The sequence below is a fragment of the Leptinotarsa decemlineata genome, unplaced genomic scaffold (assembly GCF_025532065.1).
Source record: "Leptinotarsa decemlineata unplaced genomic scaffold, Ldec_3_MD MMD2_tig00000218_RagTag_RagTag, whole genome shotgun sequence".
In the NCBI taxonomy this organism is placed as follows: Eukaryota; Metazoa; Arthropoda; class Insecta; order Coleoptera; family Chrysomelidae; genus Leptinotarsa; species Leptinotarsa decemlineata.
The window spans coordinates 1,337,506-1,358,957 of NW_027412545.1; the positions used below are offsets into that span (position 1 = coordinate 1,337,506).

General features: G+C 35.1%; 1 protein-coding gene across 2 annotated transcripts in view; it reads left to right on the plus strand.

The window, feature by feature from the left end:
* LOC111511134 (uncharacterized) overlaps positions 1 to 21,452 on the plus strand; it is a 71,263-nt gene that overhangs the window by 42,087 nt on the left and 7,724 nt on the right. The window contains exons 1-2 of one of the 2 annotated variants that reach the window (XM_074173195.1): positions 14,697 to 14,854; positions 20,874 to 21,435. In XM_074173195.1, the coding sequence (XP_074029296.1) occupies positions 14,852 to 14,854; positions 20,874 to 21,435 (565 nt within the window). In that variant the 5' untranslated portion in view covers positions 14,697 to 14,851. Of the gene's footprint in view, positions 1 to 14,696; positions 14,855 to 20,873; positions 21,436 to 21,452 lie in introns of those variants that run through there. The other variant, XM_074173196.1, reaches the window with a different exon arrangement.

Here is a 21,452-nt window from a genome sequence, read left to right on the forward strand (position 1 = left end):
CGATATGAGTTAGGTTGAGGCACCTATAGTCCCCAAAAACTGTGCGATTGCCATAGTAGTGGCGTCAACAAATACATAAAAGAGACACTCGTCGGGATTTTGACTATTCTTTTTAATTTTTTTTATTATTTGACATCAGGAACTTTTCGAAGCGGCGCGGCGACAAAATTGTTATTCATTATTTACTTCAACTGATCATTTATATCAAAAAATAACTGTTGCCCACGGCTTCGCGCCCGTAGATTTTGGTTTGTCACATTGAGTTCAGTGACAGCACATTATTAACAAGTAGTTCAATTTTTCATCAACCCAAAACTTCAGATTTTCAACTTCAAAACTGACGAAATTTAATACAATCGTTAAACCCATATTTTTCCCCCTTAGGAGTGGAAATTCCTGATTCCCTATATTGATGCTTTTTTACGCTATACAAAGAACTTACCTGCATATTTCAAGATTCTATTCAGTAGCTTCGGCTGTACGTTAATATGAGAGTGCCAGTCAACCATTTGGTACCCACTTATACAATATTGAATAGCATCAGCAAAAAAAACTGAAAGGATAATAATGAGCATACATTGGTAATCCTACTAATCCTACCCCTACTAATATTTCAAATGTGTAAAGTTTGTGAGAATGGATGAATGTAATGTACGTATTTACGTTTTTTAATTTTTTAACGGATTCAAATGTAAATTGGCATATAGATAGATAATGACCTGGAATAACACATAGGGTAGGTTCTCACGGTAACGCGGGTAAAACAGCTAGTATTCTAAAATGTGCAATGTGGCTCAGTATTTTGCATATAGTGGCTACCGCATAAGAGATAGCGGACTTTTATTTAGAACTATTCAAGATAAACAACCTTACGGTACATTATCTTCATGTAACTTCAACGGTATAGACAGCGCACGCCAAAATAACTCTCAGGGAGTAAGAATTTTTTCGACTTACTTAATACTAATCGTTATATTATGACCAAATTTACACAAAACCTTTGTAAATTGTAGCATATATGTTATTCTGATGTATAAGCTGTATTTCTGAAAAGTTTCATAAAAGCCGTCAAGTCGTTTAAGCGTGAAAGAGCCACAAACAAACCTACATACATATATTTATCCATCCTTTCATTAGTATAGATATAGATATGATTAAAAAAATATATAACACAGCCGCAAGTTGCGTGATATCAATCCCATTGTTTAGGAGGTATTGAACCGTTTTTTCATTATGGAAGTGAAATCTTTCAAAACGTTATTTTTCTGCGTTCTTTGTCGGAGGTTTCGAAGTTTAGTGTTTTCAGAGACATAACAAATTGACAATTCAATTGCAATTGCAATCAGTCTCCGGAACTCAACAGGATTTTAAGTTATTTTAGTATATACTTGGCACTTTGTTTATAAGTGAATATAATGTGGCTTCGTTTTCAAATGGTCCAATAATAATTCACTTCAATCCTTGTCGAGAATCTGCCGGCTGGTGTTATCACTCATGATCAAATTGTTAGTTCGGTATACCTCTAACAATATTCAACACTTTTTTCTTCAAGACTCATGCTATCAAGCATCTGTTTTGCATATTCAAATAACATTTTATTCTGAGACACTACCATAGCATGCATTTTGTTTGTCAAGACCTACTTAAGAATTTTATTCAACGTGATTAAGCATCCTTACCGCCCTAGTGTTTATAAATAATCTGTAAATACTGAATATTGAAATTTTAATGTAATTTCAACTCTAGTAATTTTTTTAATACTTATTGCAGTTTTTGAGTTGTGTCTGCTTTTTCAAAATTGAAGGTACTGACGTTTGTTCAAGAAAATAGCCAAGTGATTGAAACTCTGCACCAGTTATGGTAAAATTTTTATAGCAAATTTTTAATTTCTCTCTAAAAATGTCCGTATAAGTAAAAATGTATCGGAAAAGTTAAACTCCATGATGAGTTTGTTATGTATACATGAATTGATGACAATTAACCGAACTTGTTTTTTAAAATAAAGGGGATATTCTAGTTGCATAAAATTTGGCATATGGATATAAAACTGCCGTAGATACAACTTTTTCAAGTAACTTTCTTTTAAATTCGATCTAGAAATGCACTTTTTCAATTTTTTCCAAAAAAAAGTTGAATTTGACAAACACTGAACGTCAGTGGGTCGCAGTTGGCCACATCAACAAGTGCCGAAGTTAAACTTCAATGAAACGTTTCGAAAAAAAAGTTTCCCATATGGTGCGCACTTTATTGGTGACACTGTATATCAACGACTCATTGGACGAAACCAAGGATCCAATATATCGCTTTGCTGATTCCAGCATTTGGATTCCAGGACACCGGCTGCGAATGCCCATCTTCACCGGCAGCAGAAGGTTGCATATCTTAATGATATGCCACAAAAACCCAGGCATCGGTTTTCTCCGGAGCCATCCGCCTGATTGGAGACGCGACTATCACGTGCAGCCTTGATAGTCTGGAACATCGGAAAGAGATTCTAGATTTGTCTCTCTCAGATAGATACTTTCTTGGGAAGTATTCAAGTGACTTGGCACATTTGATTCCACTAAGAGCAGTACATTTGAGTACATATCAGAAATACGCGACGGACAATGGCTGCTCATCGTTTTGAAGTCAACTCAGTACACCTTGAACATCACTGTTCAGGAACTTTTTCATTTGGAGAACTATGTTTATGTGGAATGAACTTCCTGAGAACGTTTTTCCAAATGGATTTTATCTCCAGCGATTCAAGTGCAATGGGAATCACTACTTTCGTACAGTCACCACTCTTAGAGCGCCTCAAGGATTTTTCTGTAGTGCTCATGTTTTGTCCTTGAAAAAATCGAGAAGGAAGAAATGTCTCACTCGAATTTGTAATTCAAGACAATTTTTATTTAAATGCAATTTACAAAACGTCTATTTATGCATATTCTAATAAATATTTATTTCCGCCTACCTCTATCCAAAGTATACATTTCCTGGCCTCATTATAGGTAGCAAAGTCGTACTTTTCCTCACTAGGGAGGAAAAGTAAAAGTGACGTCATGGTACATAATCAATGAAATAATTTATACGGCATTGACAACCTAACCTATATTCTATTGTATAAATATAACGTTCACCGTTTATTTATAGAACAACCTGTATTTTGCAATATGGTATAAATTAGTAGGTATTTTAATTTAACCATTTTTTCATTGATAATTTGTTAGATTCATAGATCCATCCGGTTTTCGAATTTATGACAAATTTTTTAGCATGCTATGGTCGTTTGACAGTTTCAAAGTGTGATTCACCATACATACTAGGTATATCTGTAAAATATTAAGAATATTTTAAGAATAAGTGATTCAAGCGATTTTGAAGATATAAATAATACACCACCGGATATTTTGGAACAAGTTAATGTAACGGTACAATCTTTATTGCCCCAAAAATCTAAAGATAAATACGAAAAACAATATTTACATTTCAAGCGATGGGCCGAAGAAAAGCATATTCGTATTTACTCAGAAAATGTTATGTTGGGATATTTTTCGATATTAGCAAATACACTAAAAGCCTCTACATTGTGGTCCAAGTATTCGATGCTACGTACCATGCTTCAAATAAAAGAAAATATGGATATTAAATACCCAAAATTAATTGCTTTCTTGAAAAGGCAAAACCAAGGATATAAACCTAATAAGGCAAAAACTTTCTCAAGAGAGGAACTAAGTAAATGTTTATTAGAAGCCCCCGATAATAATTATTTATTAATGAAGGTAAGATATTTTCGAGAAGTAAATATATTTAAAAAATAAAAGTTAAATATTATAATAGAGCTAAAGCTTTATGCTATGTTTATGATTCCGCAGAAGTAGTTTATTACGCTCAGTAGCGCAGTGAGTTGATGCACCGCTAATTATTCATGACGGCCTTATAGTTTTTGGTTCGAATTCCAGCGTCGACAGTTTTTTCTTTTTTTTAAATTATTTTTCTTTGTTTTGTAGGTTCTCCTCATTTTCGGAATTTCAGGAGCATGCAGGTGTGACGAGCGCCTTAAAATGGCCACTACAGATATTGAAGATAAAGGTTCAATATTAATAGTAAATATACCAAATTCTAAAACAAATATTCAGAGAACGTTTGTAATCAATGCTTCACTGGGGAATGGTACTAATTATATTGATATTTATAGAAAATATATATCGTTACGACTTAAAATAAATCAGACACGTTTATTTGTCTGCTATAGAGCAGGAAAATGTATCAACCAAATGGTTGGGAAAAATACTATAGCTGAATTTCCTACAAAAATTGCAGAATTTTTAAAACTGCCTAATGCCATAAATTATACCGGGCATAGTTTCAGAAGAACCTCGGCAAGTTTACTTGCAAATTCTGAAGGAGACATTCTTACTTTAAAGCAACACGGAGGTTGGAAGTCTACAAATATCGCTGAAGGATATGTGCAGCAATCTCTTGCAAAAAAGCAAAAAATTTCGAACCTAATTATAGGAGTCACTAAAGTTAACGAAATTGATTGTAATCAGCCAAGTACGAGTATTTCCGAGGGATAACAGCTGTATAATAATAAAGTTAGTGAAAATATCACGAAAACTGCGTTGGATCCAGCTCTCAGTTCTAGTGGTATTCAAATCACCACTGCTCAAAACTGCTCGTTCAACATCACTATAAATAATTACTCTAGCAGAAATTAAAAATATGTAGGATGCAAGTATGAAAATACCGTCCCTATGAGTTATACTGTACCTACTTCTCAGTTTTAGTTCTTTGATAAATTTTGTTTGTAAGTTTCATAAATAAATTATTTTTTGATAGTTTCATAAATAAATTATTTAAAAATTTGAGGGAGGCGGAAAAATCATATGTATAACATGGGGGTAAAGTGAATTTTCCTCCATTGAATGATTACTGCCCTCCGCTACGCGTCGGGCAGTAAACTTCATTCTCGGGAGGAAAAGTAACATTTTCCTCCCTTGTTATGCAAATAGCTATATCTTCATGTCAATCATATCCATAGCAATGGATCCTTGAAGTATGAAACCTTTGACTGACTTCCAACACAGTGATGAGGGTATATTCTGTTCATCATGTTTAGGTAGGTAATTGAATAAAGGGCAGTTGAATCAACCGCCACCTTAGCCCCCATCATTTTGACGGTAAACAAACGTGAAAGGTGAATTTGAAGCAACAAGATTTAACGATTATCTTGAAACCCGATTACCTGAAATCAATGAAAGTATAGTTTCAACAAACGTTTTGTGCACCAACCAGCGTTAATGTTATCTATCTATAGCAAGCAACTTCAGTTTCATATTTCACGGAACCAATTTCATGAAACAAATTTCCCCAGTGTGCACCGCACCTTATTTTCAAGAAAAGTTATCAATAACTAGTACTTCACATTTTTCTCCACAGGCTGGTTAACTTTCCAGAAACCAAAGAAAGATATCCTACTACATTGTAAATAAATCATTTGTTAGGTGAACGTAAATTCAATAGCGATATCGACAATCGTCAGATAGCAAATCATTCAATATGACACATATTTTGGAAAATTGTTTAATATCACCGAAATAGAGTCAATGCACTTTCTTACGTAACCGGGCAAGTTCCACAATCTCGTTCATTAACCTTTAATCATACCTAGTAGAACTTTATTGCGCAATAATTCATCTGATCAATTCGTTAGATTAATGAGGTTATTTCAACTGGAATATATTCATATATCCAGTTTTATATCATTTTAAAATGTTAATAATTAACTCAACTGAATATCCAAAAAATCGACCAATTGCGTCTTAACATCAGTGTAGATATATAAAATTATTGGCGTGGAGTTATCCACAGATTTCTGGCCACACATGCTGACGTAAAATATGTGGTTGGGATACGAAATTATTAGCAGACGTACAAATATCTGTGGCTGGAAATAACTATTCACTATAGGTTGAACGTGGAATTATTAAGACTATTTGGTGTTTGGTGTTTCTTCAGTAGATTAACTTGGTGATGACAGTTTTCTTGTCATCTAAACAGATTTCGAAAAATAAATTGTTGAAACAATCAGACTCATTTTTTGAAATTCCTTGTATTCATTAAAATCACACAACTCTTATAGAATCTTGGGTAGATCGATATACTGAAAACCGCATTCTTGTCACCTCTACAGATTTCGATAAAAAAATTGTTGCAACAATCAGACTCATTTTTTGAGACTCCTTGTAAAATTGGAACTAGACGATGTGCGTTCATGAAAGTTACACAACTCTTATAGAATCTTGTGTAGATCGATATAGTGAAAATCGTTTTCTTATCAACCATACAGATTTCGAGAAAAACATTGTTGCAACAATCAGACTCACTTTTTAAAACACCTTGTAGAATTGGAAACAGACGATGTGCGTTCATGAAAATAACACAACTGTTATAGAATCTTGTGTAGATCGATATAGTGAAAACTGTTTTCTTGTCACCCATACAGATTTCGATACAAAAATTGTTGCAACAATCAGACTCACTTTTTAAACACCTTGTAGAATTGGAAACAGAAGATGTGCGTTCATGAAAATCACACAACTTTTATAGAATCTTGGGTATATCGATATAGTGAAAACGGTTTTCTTGTCACCCATATAGATTTCGATAAAAAAATTGTTGCAACAATCAGACTAATTTTTTGAGATTCCTTGTTGAATTGGAACTAGGAGATGTGCCTTCATAAAAATCATACAACTCTTATAGAATCTTGTGTAGATCGATATAATGGAAACCGTTTTCTTGTCACCCATACAGATTTCGATAAAAAAATTGTTGCAACAATCAGACTCATTTTTTGAGATTCCTTGTAGAATTGGAACTAGGAGATGTGAGTTCATGAAAATCATACAACTCTTACAAAATCTTGGATAGATGAACACACTGAAAACCGTTTTCTTGTAACCCATACAAATTTCGAGAATAAAATTGTTGCAACAATCAGACTCACTTTTTAAAACACCTTGTAGAATTGGAACCATATGACGTGCGTTCATGAAAATCACACAACTCTTATAAAATTTTGGGTAGATTGACATAGTGAGAACTATTTTTTTGTCACCTATACAGATTTCGATAAAAAAATTGTTGCAACAATCAGACTCATTTTTTGAGATTCCCTGTAGAATTGGAACTAGAAGATGTGCGTTCATGAAAATAATATAACTCCTATATAATCTTGTATAGATCGATAAAGTGAAAACCGTTTTCTTGTCACACATACAGATTTCGAGAAAAAAATTGTTGCAACAATCAGACTCACTTTTTGAAACACCTTGTAGAATTGGAACCATATAATATGCGTTCATGAAAATCACATAACTCTCATAGAATCTTGAATAGATAAACACAGTGAAAACCGTTTTCTTGTCACCCATACATATTACGAGAATAAAATTGTTGCAACAATCAGACTCACTTTTTAAAACACCTTGTTGTAGAATTGGAACCATGAAAATCACACAACTCTTATAGAATCTTGGGTAGATCAAGATAGTGAAAACTGTTTTCTTGTCACCCATACAGATTTGCGATAAAAAAAATTGTTTCAATTCTATAAGGAATCTCAAAAAATGAGTCTGATTGTTGTAACAATTTTTTTATCGAAGTCTGTATGGGTGACAAGGAAACGGTTTTCACTTTATCGATCTACCCAAGATTCTATAACAGTTGTGTAATTTTCATGAACGCACATCTTCTGGTTCCAATTTCACAAGGAATCTCAAAAAATGAGTTTGATTGTTGCAACAATTTTTTATCGAAATCTGTATGGGTGACAAGAAAACGGTTTTCACTGTATCGATATACCCAAGATTCTATAAGAGTTGTGTGATTTTCATGAACGCACATCTTCTGGTTCCAATTCTACAAGGAATTTCAAAAAATGAGTCTGATTGTTGCAACAATTTTTTTCTTGAAGTCTGTATGGGTGACAAGAAAACCGTTTTCACTTTATCGATCTACCGAAGATTCTATAAGAGTTGTGTGATTTTTATGAATACAAGAAATCTCATACAATGAGTCTGATTGTTTCAACAATTTTTTTTTCGAAATCTGTTTAGATGACAAGAAAACTGTCGTCACCAAGTTAATTTACTCAAGAAACTATGAAAGTTGTGTGATTTTGATGGACGCACATCATCGGATATCATTTCTATATGGGGTATTGGAAAGTGAGTCTGATATTTCCAATTTTATTTTTCCCTGAATTTGTATTGTTGATGAGAAAACGATTATTATCAACGCGTCAATCTACTCAAGATTCTATAAAAAAGTTAAACACTAAATAGTCTTTATAAAATTCCATGTTCAACCTATAGTGAATAGGTATTTCCAGCCACAGATATTAGTACGGGTGCTAATAATTTCGTATCCCAACCACAGATTTTTATTTTCCTCTACGTCAGCATGTGTGGCCAGAAATCTGTGGATAACTTCACGCCAATTATAAAATTGGTGATACGATGATGTATAGCAACTTAGCACAATAAGCTCAAAGGAAGAAATGTTTCTTGAATTCATTTGAAATTGTTCATTTTAATTTAAATACATGACGCAAGTTCTCTCAACGACAAGATTTTAGCTTCCATCCCTTTGAGATTCTGACACCTAAAGGCAAAAAAATGAGTTGAATGACGTTGTCTTCGATTGTTTTTGGTTCAATCATAGGAGTACAAATGTACGATTGTATGCCACTTTCCCTCAATGGGGAGGTCATTCCATTTGAAAGGGACGAGAATTATCTTGGAATTACCCTTGATGAAAAACTCACCTGGAACACTCACTTGGTGGGTCAGACTGTCCCTATAGAGATGTCGTAGGATTTGTGGTGAAACTTGGTGCTTAGGTGCTAAACAAATCCATTGGATTTATTTGATGATTGTCAGACAAATTATCACTTGTGGAGCAATTGCCTGGTGGCCGAAGGCTTTACAGAAAATAGCTCTGGCAAAACTCTCTAGCTTACACTTATCTTGAATATACTTCAAGATCCACTGCCTCTCCAGATGTTTTCTGGAGAGAAAAGCTAGATGGACTGCTATATAAAGTTGTGCACATCGCCAATTGCACAAATCAATCTAATGCAGAGTACAATAGACTGCTGAATAACACTGGAAGTCACAGCATTCTGGGAATGACCTCTGACATCATGCCTCCAGCTGTCAACTATAAACTGCCTTATACAGTACTGTTTCCGAATAGAGAGGACTGGATTCTCCTGTTGAAGAAAATATTCAGAGTAGATAGAGATAGAGTTGATTCGCAGATGGAACAAAAACACCTCCAGGTTCTGGTGCAGGTGTTTTCAGTCGCAGACCAAGGACAGAGATATCAACCTACCTAGGGACCTATACAACTGTATTTCAAGCGGAAATGTATGCTATTGAATTATGTGCGGAGAGATTGGTAGAATTCAACCTCATACACAAGTCGATAAAAATATTCTCGGACAGTCAAGCGGTGTTGCAAGCTCTTGGCTCCTACCAAGCAACATCTAAATTGGTAGTAAATTGTCAAAAACAACTCCTCCTATAAGGAAGACTTAACATATTGTCTCTGGTCTGGATTTCTGGCCATACTGGCCTGGGAGACAATGAGTCTGCTGACTCTCTTGCAAAGGAGTGTGCTGCAAGTAGCTTCATTGGACCAGAACCTGTCATTAACGATGCTCCAATGCTTTGCCAAACAAATGTTGAACACCTAGATGGCAAGAAGATGTATGAACTTTCGGCAAAGTCTACCAGGATTGGCTCACTCCAAGACGTTCATTCACTCTTCGAAGCTTGAAACCAAACAATTCAAGGCGTTCATTCACTCTTGAAACCAAACAGTTGGTGTACTACAGTGGGGATGAACTACGATGTCTAATAGGCCTTCTGACAGGTCACTGTCGTCTGAAACATCATATGCAGAGACTCGTGCTGTCGGAAGACAGTGGCTGTCGCCTCTGTTTGGAAAATGCGGAGCCCATACTTTGTGCCTGCCCCGTTGCGAACCGAATCAGAGTTTGGCAGAGCCGCACTCTTACCATCTGACTTGAAAAATTACTAACCAAATAAACTAATCGGCTTCGTTAAGAAGCTGGATTCCTTTAGTCGAGTGTGAATACTTGGAAGGTCGAATAGATTCTCTGCAGCCTTATTAACTCAATAAGATTCATAACTTGACCAGTGTGCTGAGGAGGAGCTTAAGCTACAAAAATAACAAATATTGTATTTTCAGACAATATTCAAAATGCTGAAGTCAGAGCCCAGAAACAGAGAATTCGTGGTCCAAAATCAGGTAGAACTGTTTCGACTTTACATAGATCTCATCTGTAATGCTAAGATGGACCACGAATGCGTTGTTGACATCAATTGCCCTTAAAGGACAATCCTTAGTAGGAAACGGCAATGAAACCTCCCGTTATAAACACATCATCTACAGGATCGACGGAAGGCTCATTTTTCGAATATAAAAATTAACAAAAGAAAAGAGGCCCTCCGAACGATATTCCTCCGTTGTTTTTCACTGCAGCTTTCACTGACATCAGACGTCTGCTGTCTGGTGTCGGCGGTGGATCTGGAAGCTTTGCTTTGCACCAGACCGTCTTTGAAAGCATTGTTCATCTTTGATATTCGAGAAATGAGTCTTCTGTTCGACTCCATAGATGATGTATAAGTCATGCTCTCTCCTGAATAATTGAGTATGACAGCTTCGTGTTGTATCATAAATGGTTTGTTTTTTGGCTCTGGATTCAGTTAGTTGCTTTGCAGTGAAAGCTGCAGTAGAAGACAGGAGACGGTTCTCATTCAGCGTGCTCTGTCGAAACTTGGCTTTGTAACAGACTGGCTTTGGGAGCTTGATTTTTCTTTGATATTCAAGCAATGGGTCTTCTGCCCATTCCATAGATGAAAGATGTCCCTCAACGAGAAACGTCATCGCCGTTTCCAATATGCGAATCGAAAATGAAAAATCTATATTCAGACTGGACGAACACTTACCAAATACACACTGGTATTGGAACCCGTTGAAATATTATTGTTGCTTCTTCTAAAGCTAGAGAAACTATTGAGCAAAACTAGCTTCTTGAAGTATTATGAGCAGACATGAATAGTTTGAACTGATTTGCCCAGTGGAAAACGAAGAAATTTGTCTTGTAGTGTTTACAGACTGAAAGTTCACGGTGTTCTGAAAAAAATCAGTCCAGGCTTTCTTGAACGAGCTTCAGTTTGATAATTCTGGTGAAGCATAATCTGTGAACATAGTTGTTCGAATACTCTTCATTTTTCTGAAATGTAGATCTGCAAAATATGATTAGGAACACCAGCAAGCTGCAGAGAAAGACAGAGGACAAATATCATTTGGTGTTAGAGGTCTAAGTCCTGCTTTACAACTGACCCCCTATGAAAGCCTCGTTTATCATTGATTTTTGTGATCTGAATTTTCTGTTGATTCCTTAGATGGCGTTTTGGTAAGAGAAGATGACACCGTCGTTCAATAACATGTATTTCCGTTTCAAATGTACCTTATTAGGTCTATGTACAATTTATTAAAATTCGATAATCAAATGAACATTTATGTTACTTGAAATTCAGTTTATTGATTATTCAGGTAAGACAAACGCGAAAGGTGTTGACATAATATCAAGTGTAACTTTCTTTCCACGTTCATTTCATTGTACGCATGAAAATTCATTATAATCTAGTTCAATGAACTTCAATGACTTATCAATCTCACGGAATGATCAGATGGGTAATCGTACATTACACTTTGGATGAAGGTATACCCAAAATTATTTAACTCATTCACCAGAGGGGTCAACGAACTTGCTGACTGTGGAACTCACCTAATTCCAAGAGAAAGTTCAACAAACGTTATCAACCAATTTTGAAAATGATTGTCATATTGTACATACGAAATGTAATCGAATACTGGTTTTGGCTCTCAATGCAATTTCACATGGAATTTTCAATAATTTGTGATCTAGATTGGCAAATAAAGCGAATATTTCGCTAATATGAAGGAAAACCTAAAATATAAAATTCAGTGGAAAGTGCGATGGTGAATCTTCTTCAACGTCTAAGCAATATCAATAACGAATATCCCTTCTGAATGGCAGGGTTTTCCTTCATATATCTGGAGAACATCGAAAGTCACAAACGGTCATGTAATCCAATTGCAGTTATTGCATGCATTCGCACGAACCTTGATATACAGCGGCTTTTGTAGCGTTTTAATTTTGAGTTATTAGATATTGAATAAAATTTAAGTAGTCTAATTTTGCTGTTTTTGTGAAGAGATTCATCAGAGAAATAATAAATTTTACTAGAGTTTCTTCCCAACAGCAAACCGTTATTTTAACACCTCGACACGTGTTCCGGTCACCAAGTGATCATCTTCAAGAGGAAAATCAAACTAATCTTTCTCTTGATGCATCCAAAATGAGCAGTGGCGGCGCAAGGTCTAAATTTATTGTGGGCAAAGTACATTCTGTGAGGCCCTCTGATGGTGATAGAAAAAAGGTTTATAAAATAAACACTTGATGTTTTTATTCATTGAGGAACACCAAAATTTTTAGTAACGTACTTTGGTGGAACATCAAACAACAAAATTTACAAAATAAACAACTTCGAAGCAATAAAAAATAAATAAAATAAATAAAAAACATCATGTATAGGTCGCCGTATCAAAACTCCAGTCAGTGTCACTGACCCTGCGACTATATACTCATTGAGACCTTCAAAATGAGGAATCGGTCCTTGGAAGACTGTTTTGGTTGCAGCATCAAGTCAAAATTGAAATGTTATTTATTGAATGCATAATTCCTCTTCATAATCTTAGAAACACTTGAACCGCTCAAGCGGTTTTCATGAAGTATATCTATGAATCATCCCGACAAAATGAGCTATTGAATAAAAGAACCGCATCAAAATCGGTCGACTAGTACAGGAGCTACAGAACTACAGACATATACACAGATATACAGATACACAAGTCAAACTTACAACACACCTTTTTTGCGTCGGGGGTTTAGAATGAAGAAAAAAGATTCAATTAAAGTAAAAAAAAATCTACTTATGGGTTTACTGAATTCCCTAATTATTGGTGATGCTTTGATGCTATAATCTGCTTGGATAAAACTGCCGTAGCTACTAAAAATCTTTCTTGACCCATTCCTGAATAATTTTTTGTTTCCAATTTTGAAAAGTTTTTTCAGCGGAAGCTATAATTACAGATAAATTGGGTAAATTTCTTTTGAATCATTCTCTATAATATACTGGAGCATATATTTCATGTCTTTAATGGATGAATTTGGAATATTATTTTGTAGTTCTTTAAATAACTACTCACTACTCTCACCTACTTGCTTCAACTTTTTTAGGTCATAGAGAAAACCAAAATTTTTAAAGTTTTGATATGAATCTCGAATCAATGTTGCTTATCACAGAATCAATCATGGTATTGAAAAATTTTGTTCAAACCGACTTTTGGCAGACTGTATAGGTTGATCGCTTCCTTCATAATCAAACATGTGTTTTTCAATATCCTTTGATTATTAAAATCTTTAGCAAATCATAACTAGTTTTCTCAATAAACTGATGTGCGTCAGACAAGCAATTTTCTAGTCCGGTTTATCGGACAAATTTCGGATATGCAGTTGGTTAGTACCGCATTCACTAGATGGGGTGACATTTTTGATGTTCGCTCCAACTTAGCACGAGAAATGAAATACTCTAAAAGAATTTTGATTTTCAATTATGGAATATCATTGACTTCAGGTCGGTGATGGTCACTATCTTGCACTGACGAGTGGCTAAGGAGCCCGGAACCGGTCTGCAAGTGTGCCCGTTCCAAAATTGAAGGTCGACTCTTTCAGTTGTATTGCCAATTGCATATGCAGAAAATTTTCTGTGAATATTCCTGCACTGACGCCTGTCAGATATAATCCAACTCCGTTCGTGGTATTAGCCAGTGGAGTAGTTGTTTTCTGATATGCGTCAGTCCATTCAACCTACATTTAAAGTTCATATCTTCAGATTTGAAAGTATTCTGTTCTGTGACTATGTTTCGACATATATTCACTATAAAGACTTTCTTGGAGGATGATTCTAAGGCTCCTAGTGCCAACCTCAGGCCGTTGTTTTGCACCGTATGCCGAAGCATAAATTATGCAAGCATTATGATAGATGATTCATGTAAGTTGGATCCCCTAGGCTAGCTGAAACCAACTTTTTCAATAATTTTCCATACGTGGACTTGAAAATTTTTTTTCAGATTTTTGTATACCTTTTTTTATTTTATTTCCACAATAGAACATTCTTCTTTGTGAAAAATATTTTGAATTCAGGCAGTACCTTTTGTGTGAACTAAAAACTTAGTATTCAGAAATTCGCAACTCATCTTTCATTTAAAAAATCACGAAGAAACTATATCGCATTAACTTTTTCAGTATTTGGGAACATCTGACGTCACAACGAGCACGGCACAATTATTAATATTTTACATACTTACATGATTTTTCAAGTAATTGTTGCGTTAAAAATGTATTAAAAATATTTTGGACAATTTTAGTACATATACCTGATTTTTAACACCTTCTCAAAAATAGTTCACATCCCTACTACTCATGTCGAAATTTTGATTATGAACTTCCACATAAGTCGCAACGCAAAGTTTAGAATCAATAAGTAATCTCTTTTGTTTCCTTGCTCACTCGAATTTGACGCCATTGCGCCATTTACTGAAATGCAATTCACTTTGAGGCAGTGTTATTGCCAGTGCCAAGTACTGAGAGTGCAAAATTTAATGTTGGAAATAACCAACAATGGTGAGTTCTTTAATGAAAATGAGTAGAAAGCACGAAATTATTTTCAAAGACTTCTTATTAATTTAGTTTTTAGTACTTTCCTGAGATGTAACATAAATTGTCATTATTTTGTAGTATGTAGTTGACAAACTCTATTGATCTTATTAGACTGCCACAATTTATAACATGCCCTACCATCTATCGACAGCTAGATGAAACAGCGTTGTTGCTTGCATAAGATCATACAGAAACCGTAACCATAAGAAATATGACGTTGATGAACTGAAAGTATAAATATTTTATTGATTATGTGATCCGTTAGATGTCAATAACTTACATGCAGTTGTTTATGATATACTGGGTCTTCCGGAATTACGTCTTCAATTGGAAAATGCATATTTCCGGTGGTAAGCAATCGAACTAATTTTACTGAACAGAAACAGGAATCATTTTTTCCTCAATTTGCTCACCAATTCGCGGTGGAAATTGAAACAGATCGACAGTGTAAACAGACTGAATAATCGAAATAATAATAGGACCAAAATATTGAAATATTCAGATGAGTTATGTATCTGTCGATTAGGGGGGGGTTGAGCGTAGACCCACAGAACTTAGACCACATGTGACCCATTGTACATCCTCCCGTGGAGTTGTTCTCCTAGGTCATCGTCCATCCTGTCCTTTCTAGGAGGGTGGACAGACATCTCCTTTATATTGGCAGGTGTAGGCCAAAACTCGCCGAAAACACACTCTCTTTGGCAACCTTGAGGTGTTTCACGGTGACCTCCGCGAAGGTTTTGGAAGATGCAGCAACATTACTGTCCTTGCGCGGCTCCTTCAACCTTCTTGGTGTTCCCTCCGTGGAGGTGTACAAGTGACGGAGCCTTCCTGCAGGGGCAGCCGGTTCCTTGCCTGTATTCAAAGCGAAAAACACTTGGCGCCCGCCGCAGGAAGTGTCCTTGCTGTTGGAGGTAGAGTGGGGGAGGAGAAGGGTGTACTTATAGTTGCTGCCAGTCCTGCCTCCTTCGCTCTCTTTCTCCTTTTGGCCTCGGCGCCGCAAATGCACTTATGCCTTGGCCTTTGTATTACATCACGAGGTGATCTGCTATGTCCAGCCTCATTCCAAGCGAAAGATTGGGGTGGACATTTCTGTTAGATTGAAGTGAGCACTTCTGTCCAGCTTAAAATGGGAAAAACTACAATAATTAAGAAATTCAAAGGTACAAGTGAGCTGATTTGTAAATAAAATAAATTTATTGTAACCTGAAATGAATTAACAAATGGTTTGAACAATGACTGAACTGAAATTTGCCATTTTATTATACAAACCTTCTATTTGAAAAGTTTTATTCCAAGTAATAAAATTGGATGACTGTCGACTAACAGAGTTCAAGACAGTAGGAAAATGGTTTGGAAATGACAGAGGTTCATGTATGGGTGTTACTTTTATTCGCAATTCAACAAAAATCGTGGTAATGTTTCACAGCAATATAGGTTTCAACTGAACATAACAGAAAAGAATAGGTACCATCTGGATGTTCTCTACCATCTGCATGCATACTAACACAAACATTCACAGTGAGATTCTGGTTTGGAACTGTAGATGAAAAATTCAACATATTCGTGACGCAGTTACAGAGGGGGTGAGGTTATTTTTCTAAAGAACTTATCAACATCACGATGAAAGGAAATTCAATTGTGTCTTCTGCATTAGTAAAAAAACCCTTTTGAAACTGAAATATCTTTGCCTAGGCTCTAGGTGAAATCGACTGGTACATGCAATTTGCTCCTTCAAGCTTCACCATTAGCAATGCAGTAAATCATACCGTGACCTAATGAAGCCTTGTAGCTCATAGAATTCTTTTGGAGTTCAATTTAAGTATTGAGATACCGATGTTGTCTCACTAATGAGGATTTACTACATGACTTGTTTGTTATGTGTCTTCAAGTTCCTCTACAAGACCTTATGAGCAGTTTTTACGATATGATATAATTGCTTCCAATCAACTATCGGTGAAATGATCTCAATCTCCCATCTTCTCAATTTTTTTATTTTTATAAAAGGTTCGTTCCAACCTTGAGTCACAAAAACAGATTTCCAACTGTTTGTAAATCGTTGTCAACGCGCATGTCTGGTAAATATTGGTTTCTGATTGATTTGAAATTTGTGATTGGAACAGCTGATAGTTCAACTGAAGTTTGGCATGGAATTTCAACATAACCTTGAAAAATAAATCTAATCAAGTGTATTTCTGGAGAGTAAAAGAAGGTTGCAGTATTTTATATCTCTATTCTATTTACTAATCAACATGGAACGGGAGGTCACTGCAATAATTAATTTGTGTAATTAAAGATGTTCGTATTTTAGGTTCACGTAAAGAATTCATAATTTTTCCTGCGCCAGCAAATACATAATTTATTTTATTACAATGTTTGCATGTTATGTTGTTTACAAGTTGCATGAACATAAAAAAACAGAAACAGTAATACGGAATACGCATGTGTCAGATTAATGGTTAGAAGATAATCCTCAAACCATTCTGATAGATTTCGAACAGGTTTGAATCTTGGATGGAACAGAAAACTGATAGTTTACTAATGGTTGGAAACTCACGTTGGAACGCAATCACATTACTGCGCAGAATCCTGACTGTCAGAAACCGTTTCTGACGCTGGTTGGAACGAACCTAAATAATACCAGACTGATTCAATTACTGAAAATCGGCTGCTCTCCCGACATATGAAAGCCAGTGCTATATAAAAAATATTCACTTTTTATACGCATTGTAAAATCTGTAGAATAGACTAGACTAGTGTAGACTTGAATGGGAGCTTCTGTTAATTTTACTTTCAATTTATCAAACATATTGATCAGGTTGGCTAAGTAGTCGAAAGTCTCTCATAAATTTACGGTAGTTTCATTATTCAATCAGGATTTTGGCCAGATATTATTGCTTGATCTAAGGAAGAACATTTCCTTGATGTTCGTTGATTGGTTTTCTAATATTGCGTCATCAAGAATAAATGTACTTGTCTTTCTGATCTTCAACATTTTTTTCAATTAAAGAACTTTCTTACCATCGTGAACATTTTGTGATTGTCAAATGTTTTTCCATCGCAGATAAAATTTACCAAAAAAATAACTTTTTGAGTATAACTGGAGTTATAAAATATGAAAAGGAATTACTTTAAACCTTCGAAATACTGAATAACTTGCTGACGTTTTTGTCAGCAGGTTTCCAAATACATCGGACACTAGTTTCTGTGACTACCAAATCAAAAAATTCTGGCACATTCACTTGTTCCATAGTCTGAAAACAAAGCATTCGGGATTCAAAAACAGACAGCGCTGTTTCAATCCATCATAGGTCGTATCAGTAGTGCTATGCCGGGTGTTTTCAGGCTATGGTTTCAATTAATTGCTTGCAGAGTAACCTATTGTGGAATAAAAGGATGGCAAGCAGTTGTAAGAAGGTAAAGACATACCACTTTCATTCGGAATGGGAAGAACAATACTTTTTTACAGAAGTTGAAGATAAAATTGTGTGTAATACTTATGTAATGTTATGTAATTGTTATGTAATACTTCGGTCTCCGTTGCTAAAAAAGGAAATATTGAGAGACATCATAAAACTGTACATTCTAATTTTGAAAAATCATTCCCACTACATTTTGCTGCCAGAAAGGAGAAACTGAAACAGTTATAAAAGCAGTTAATTGGACAACAATCAATATTTTTAAGAACAGTCCACAAAAATAAGGCTGCAACTGAAGTATCGTACCGTGTGTCCCAGATAATTGTACAAAAACGAAACCTTATGAAGAAGAGGAAATGATAAAACAGACGTTTTTAGAAGCTGTCGATTCGTTATTTGCCAACTTTAGAAATAAAGACGAGATAGTTTCAGCTATAAAATCTATGCAACTTTCTGCTAATACAGTGATGAGACGTGTAGAAGTAATGAGCAATGACATTTTTTTACAGTTAAGAACTGACTTAGATAACTGTGTTTATTTTTCACTTCAACTGGATAAATCAACAGATGTCGTTGACACTGCCCAGATGGCCGTGTTCGTCAGGATGGTTTTTAGTGATTTTACGATTAAAGAAGATCTTTTGAAGTTCATTCCACTGAAAGGACGCACTACTGGACATGAGTTGTTTTCTCATTTAAAAAATATTATTTCTTCCGAGAAAGTCCCAATATCGAAAATGGTAGACTTGACAACCGATGGCGCTCCAGCTATGGTGGGTTGTGATAAGGGTCTGGTGGCGTTATGTCGTAAAGATGAAACTTTTCCGCAATTTCTCTGTTACCACTGCATTATCCATCAGCAAGCATTATGTGGAAATTTCCTGAAACTAAACAACGTTATGAAACTGGTGGTGAAAATTGTGAACAAGATTAGAGCTCAAGCGTTACAAAGAAGATTATTCAGAACCTTGGTCAATACGGGGACCTACTCCTTCACTCTGAAGTCCGATGGTTAAGTAGAGAACGGGTGCTGAAACGTTTTAATGATGTCTTATCTGGCATAGTTCAATTTTTCAAACAACGCGATGAACCGACTCCGGAACTAGAAAATTCAATCTGGCTTAGAGATTTTGGTTTTCTCGTGGACATTACAGAGAAATTAAACGAACTTAATTTGCAGCTTCAGGGGAGAGACAAAGAACTAGCGGAAATAATGTCTGATAAAAAAGCATTCATCAAAAAGCTGGAGTTTAGGGAACAAAACCTAATTAAAAGCGATGCCAAGCATTTTCCTATTCTTTCAGAAAAAATATCTCAAAATCCATTAGAACCCTATGACAACAAATATCATGTAGATATAATTTCTACCCTGAAGAATAACTTCAAAAATCGTTTTAAGGATTTCAATCAAATGGCTTTAGTAGCGCAGTTTGTTATTTCACCCTTCATGGAAATTGATATCCAACAGTTTGCAACTTGTGTTATGCAGAACTTTGGCGAAGACATCGCTGCAACAGAAATGAAAGTCTTTGACTTTCAAAATGATTTAGCCTTAAAATCGTTAGTCTCAAGTACTGAATGTATCTGGCCTATTGTAAGTAAAGACAAATATTCAGTTCTATGCCGTGTTGCCTTGAAAGTGAAAGCCTTATTCAATTCAACCTATTTGTGTGAATCTTCTTTTTCCAATATGAAGTTTATTAAGAACAAATATCGCAATCGACCTACAGATGAACATTTGGATAATTGTATTCGAATGGCTGCATCAAATTATAGGGCAAACATTAAAAAAATTATCGATGAGTCTGAGTGTCAGCCTTCTCATTGAACGTGCTTTTTTAGTTTTCAATGTTTATATTCATGATATTGCGTTACTTTTTTGTTGTTATTATTAACTATTTTTAAATCATACGTGACATGCCGTTGTGGCTGGATAAAAGTTTGTGTTTATTTTTCAAACACCTTCGTTTGATAGGTAGGAATGTAGCTATGAACAAGTACGTACTAGTAATATTAGTTATTTTGTTATTAGTTTATTATTAGTACCTATGTATTATGTATTACCAGTTGAATAGTAAAATAAATACATATAATGATAAATTAATTGTGGATTATTTCATTTACGTTGCGTTACGTGACTTCCGTGTGGGTAGCTCGCTGTTTATTCTAAAATTAACAAAGTAGCTCAACACATTGAAGAGGTTGGCGACCACTGGTCTAAATGATTGCCCTTCTCTTTTGTTCAACTGTATTTGTTGTACTTATTGAATAGAATACTGAAAATACAGTGTTTCAGGCATATTTCAAAACATTTGCTGATGAATCAATAATACTTAATAATTATTTTTCTATGAAAGACTCCTAGCACGGATATACGGATTATTCAGATTTTACATACAGAATATAGTTCCCTAGTTTTATTTCTGATTGTGAAAAGGCTTTGAAGTTTGGTTATGTTTGAAGAAAATTGTTTTGGTGTTTTTCCATTACGAATTTCCGGTTTAATTATTTTCAAACCATATTCATGTTTTGTCTAAAACTAGTTAATGTTATATTTCTTTCAGTCTATAATCAACCATAATGTGAAGGTGATCAACTTTAGCAATAATGAAGCAGTGACTTACCCGATAATCAAAATAATTGGAACTGTCCAATATGGTACTAGCGTATCGTGCCAAATCCCAGCGGATAGAAATGTTTACCTGACTTTGGAAAATAATACAAAGTTATCCGCAAATATGGTGGACAATAAATTTAAATTTTTAGTAGAACTTGGGAAAGGTAAAAATCAAATTACCATCAAGTATTGCTGCGAAACGATTGATATTTCTTTGGAATATTTTTCTCTACCATGCGAAAATGCTGTGATACCTCTATATGTGATATGTGATGGGCATGATGGATGTTTCCAAGCGCCACCATGGGAAAACAACGGTATTGAAAGTGCTTGCCAAAGAATAACTCTGGGTTCAAAACTTTTGCAATGTGTGACTGCAGAAAAACTTCATGAACATGGCTTAGGCAGAAAAACTTTCAGTTTGGAAAGTGAGTGCCAAATATTCAGAAGTAAATTGAATTATATTGATGCTGAAAATATGAGTCAACTGGAGTTATGGGAACATATTGGTAAGTAGGAAGTTTAT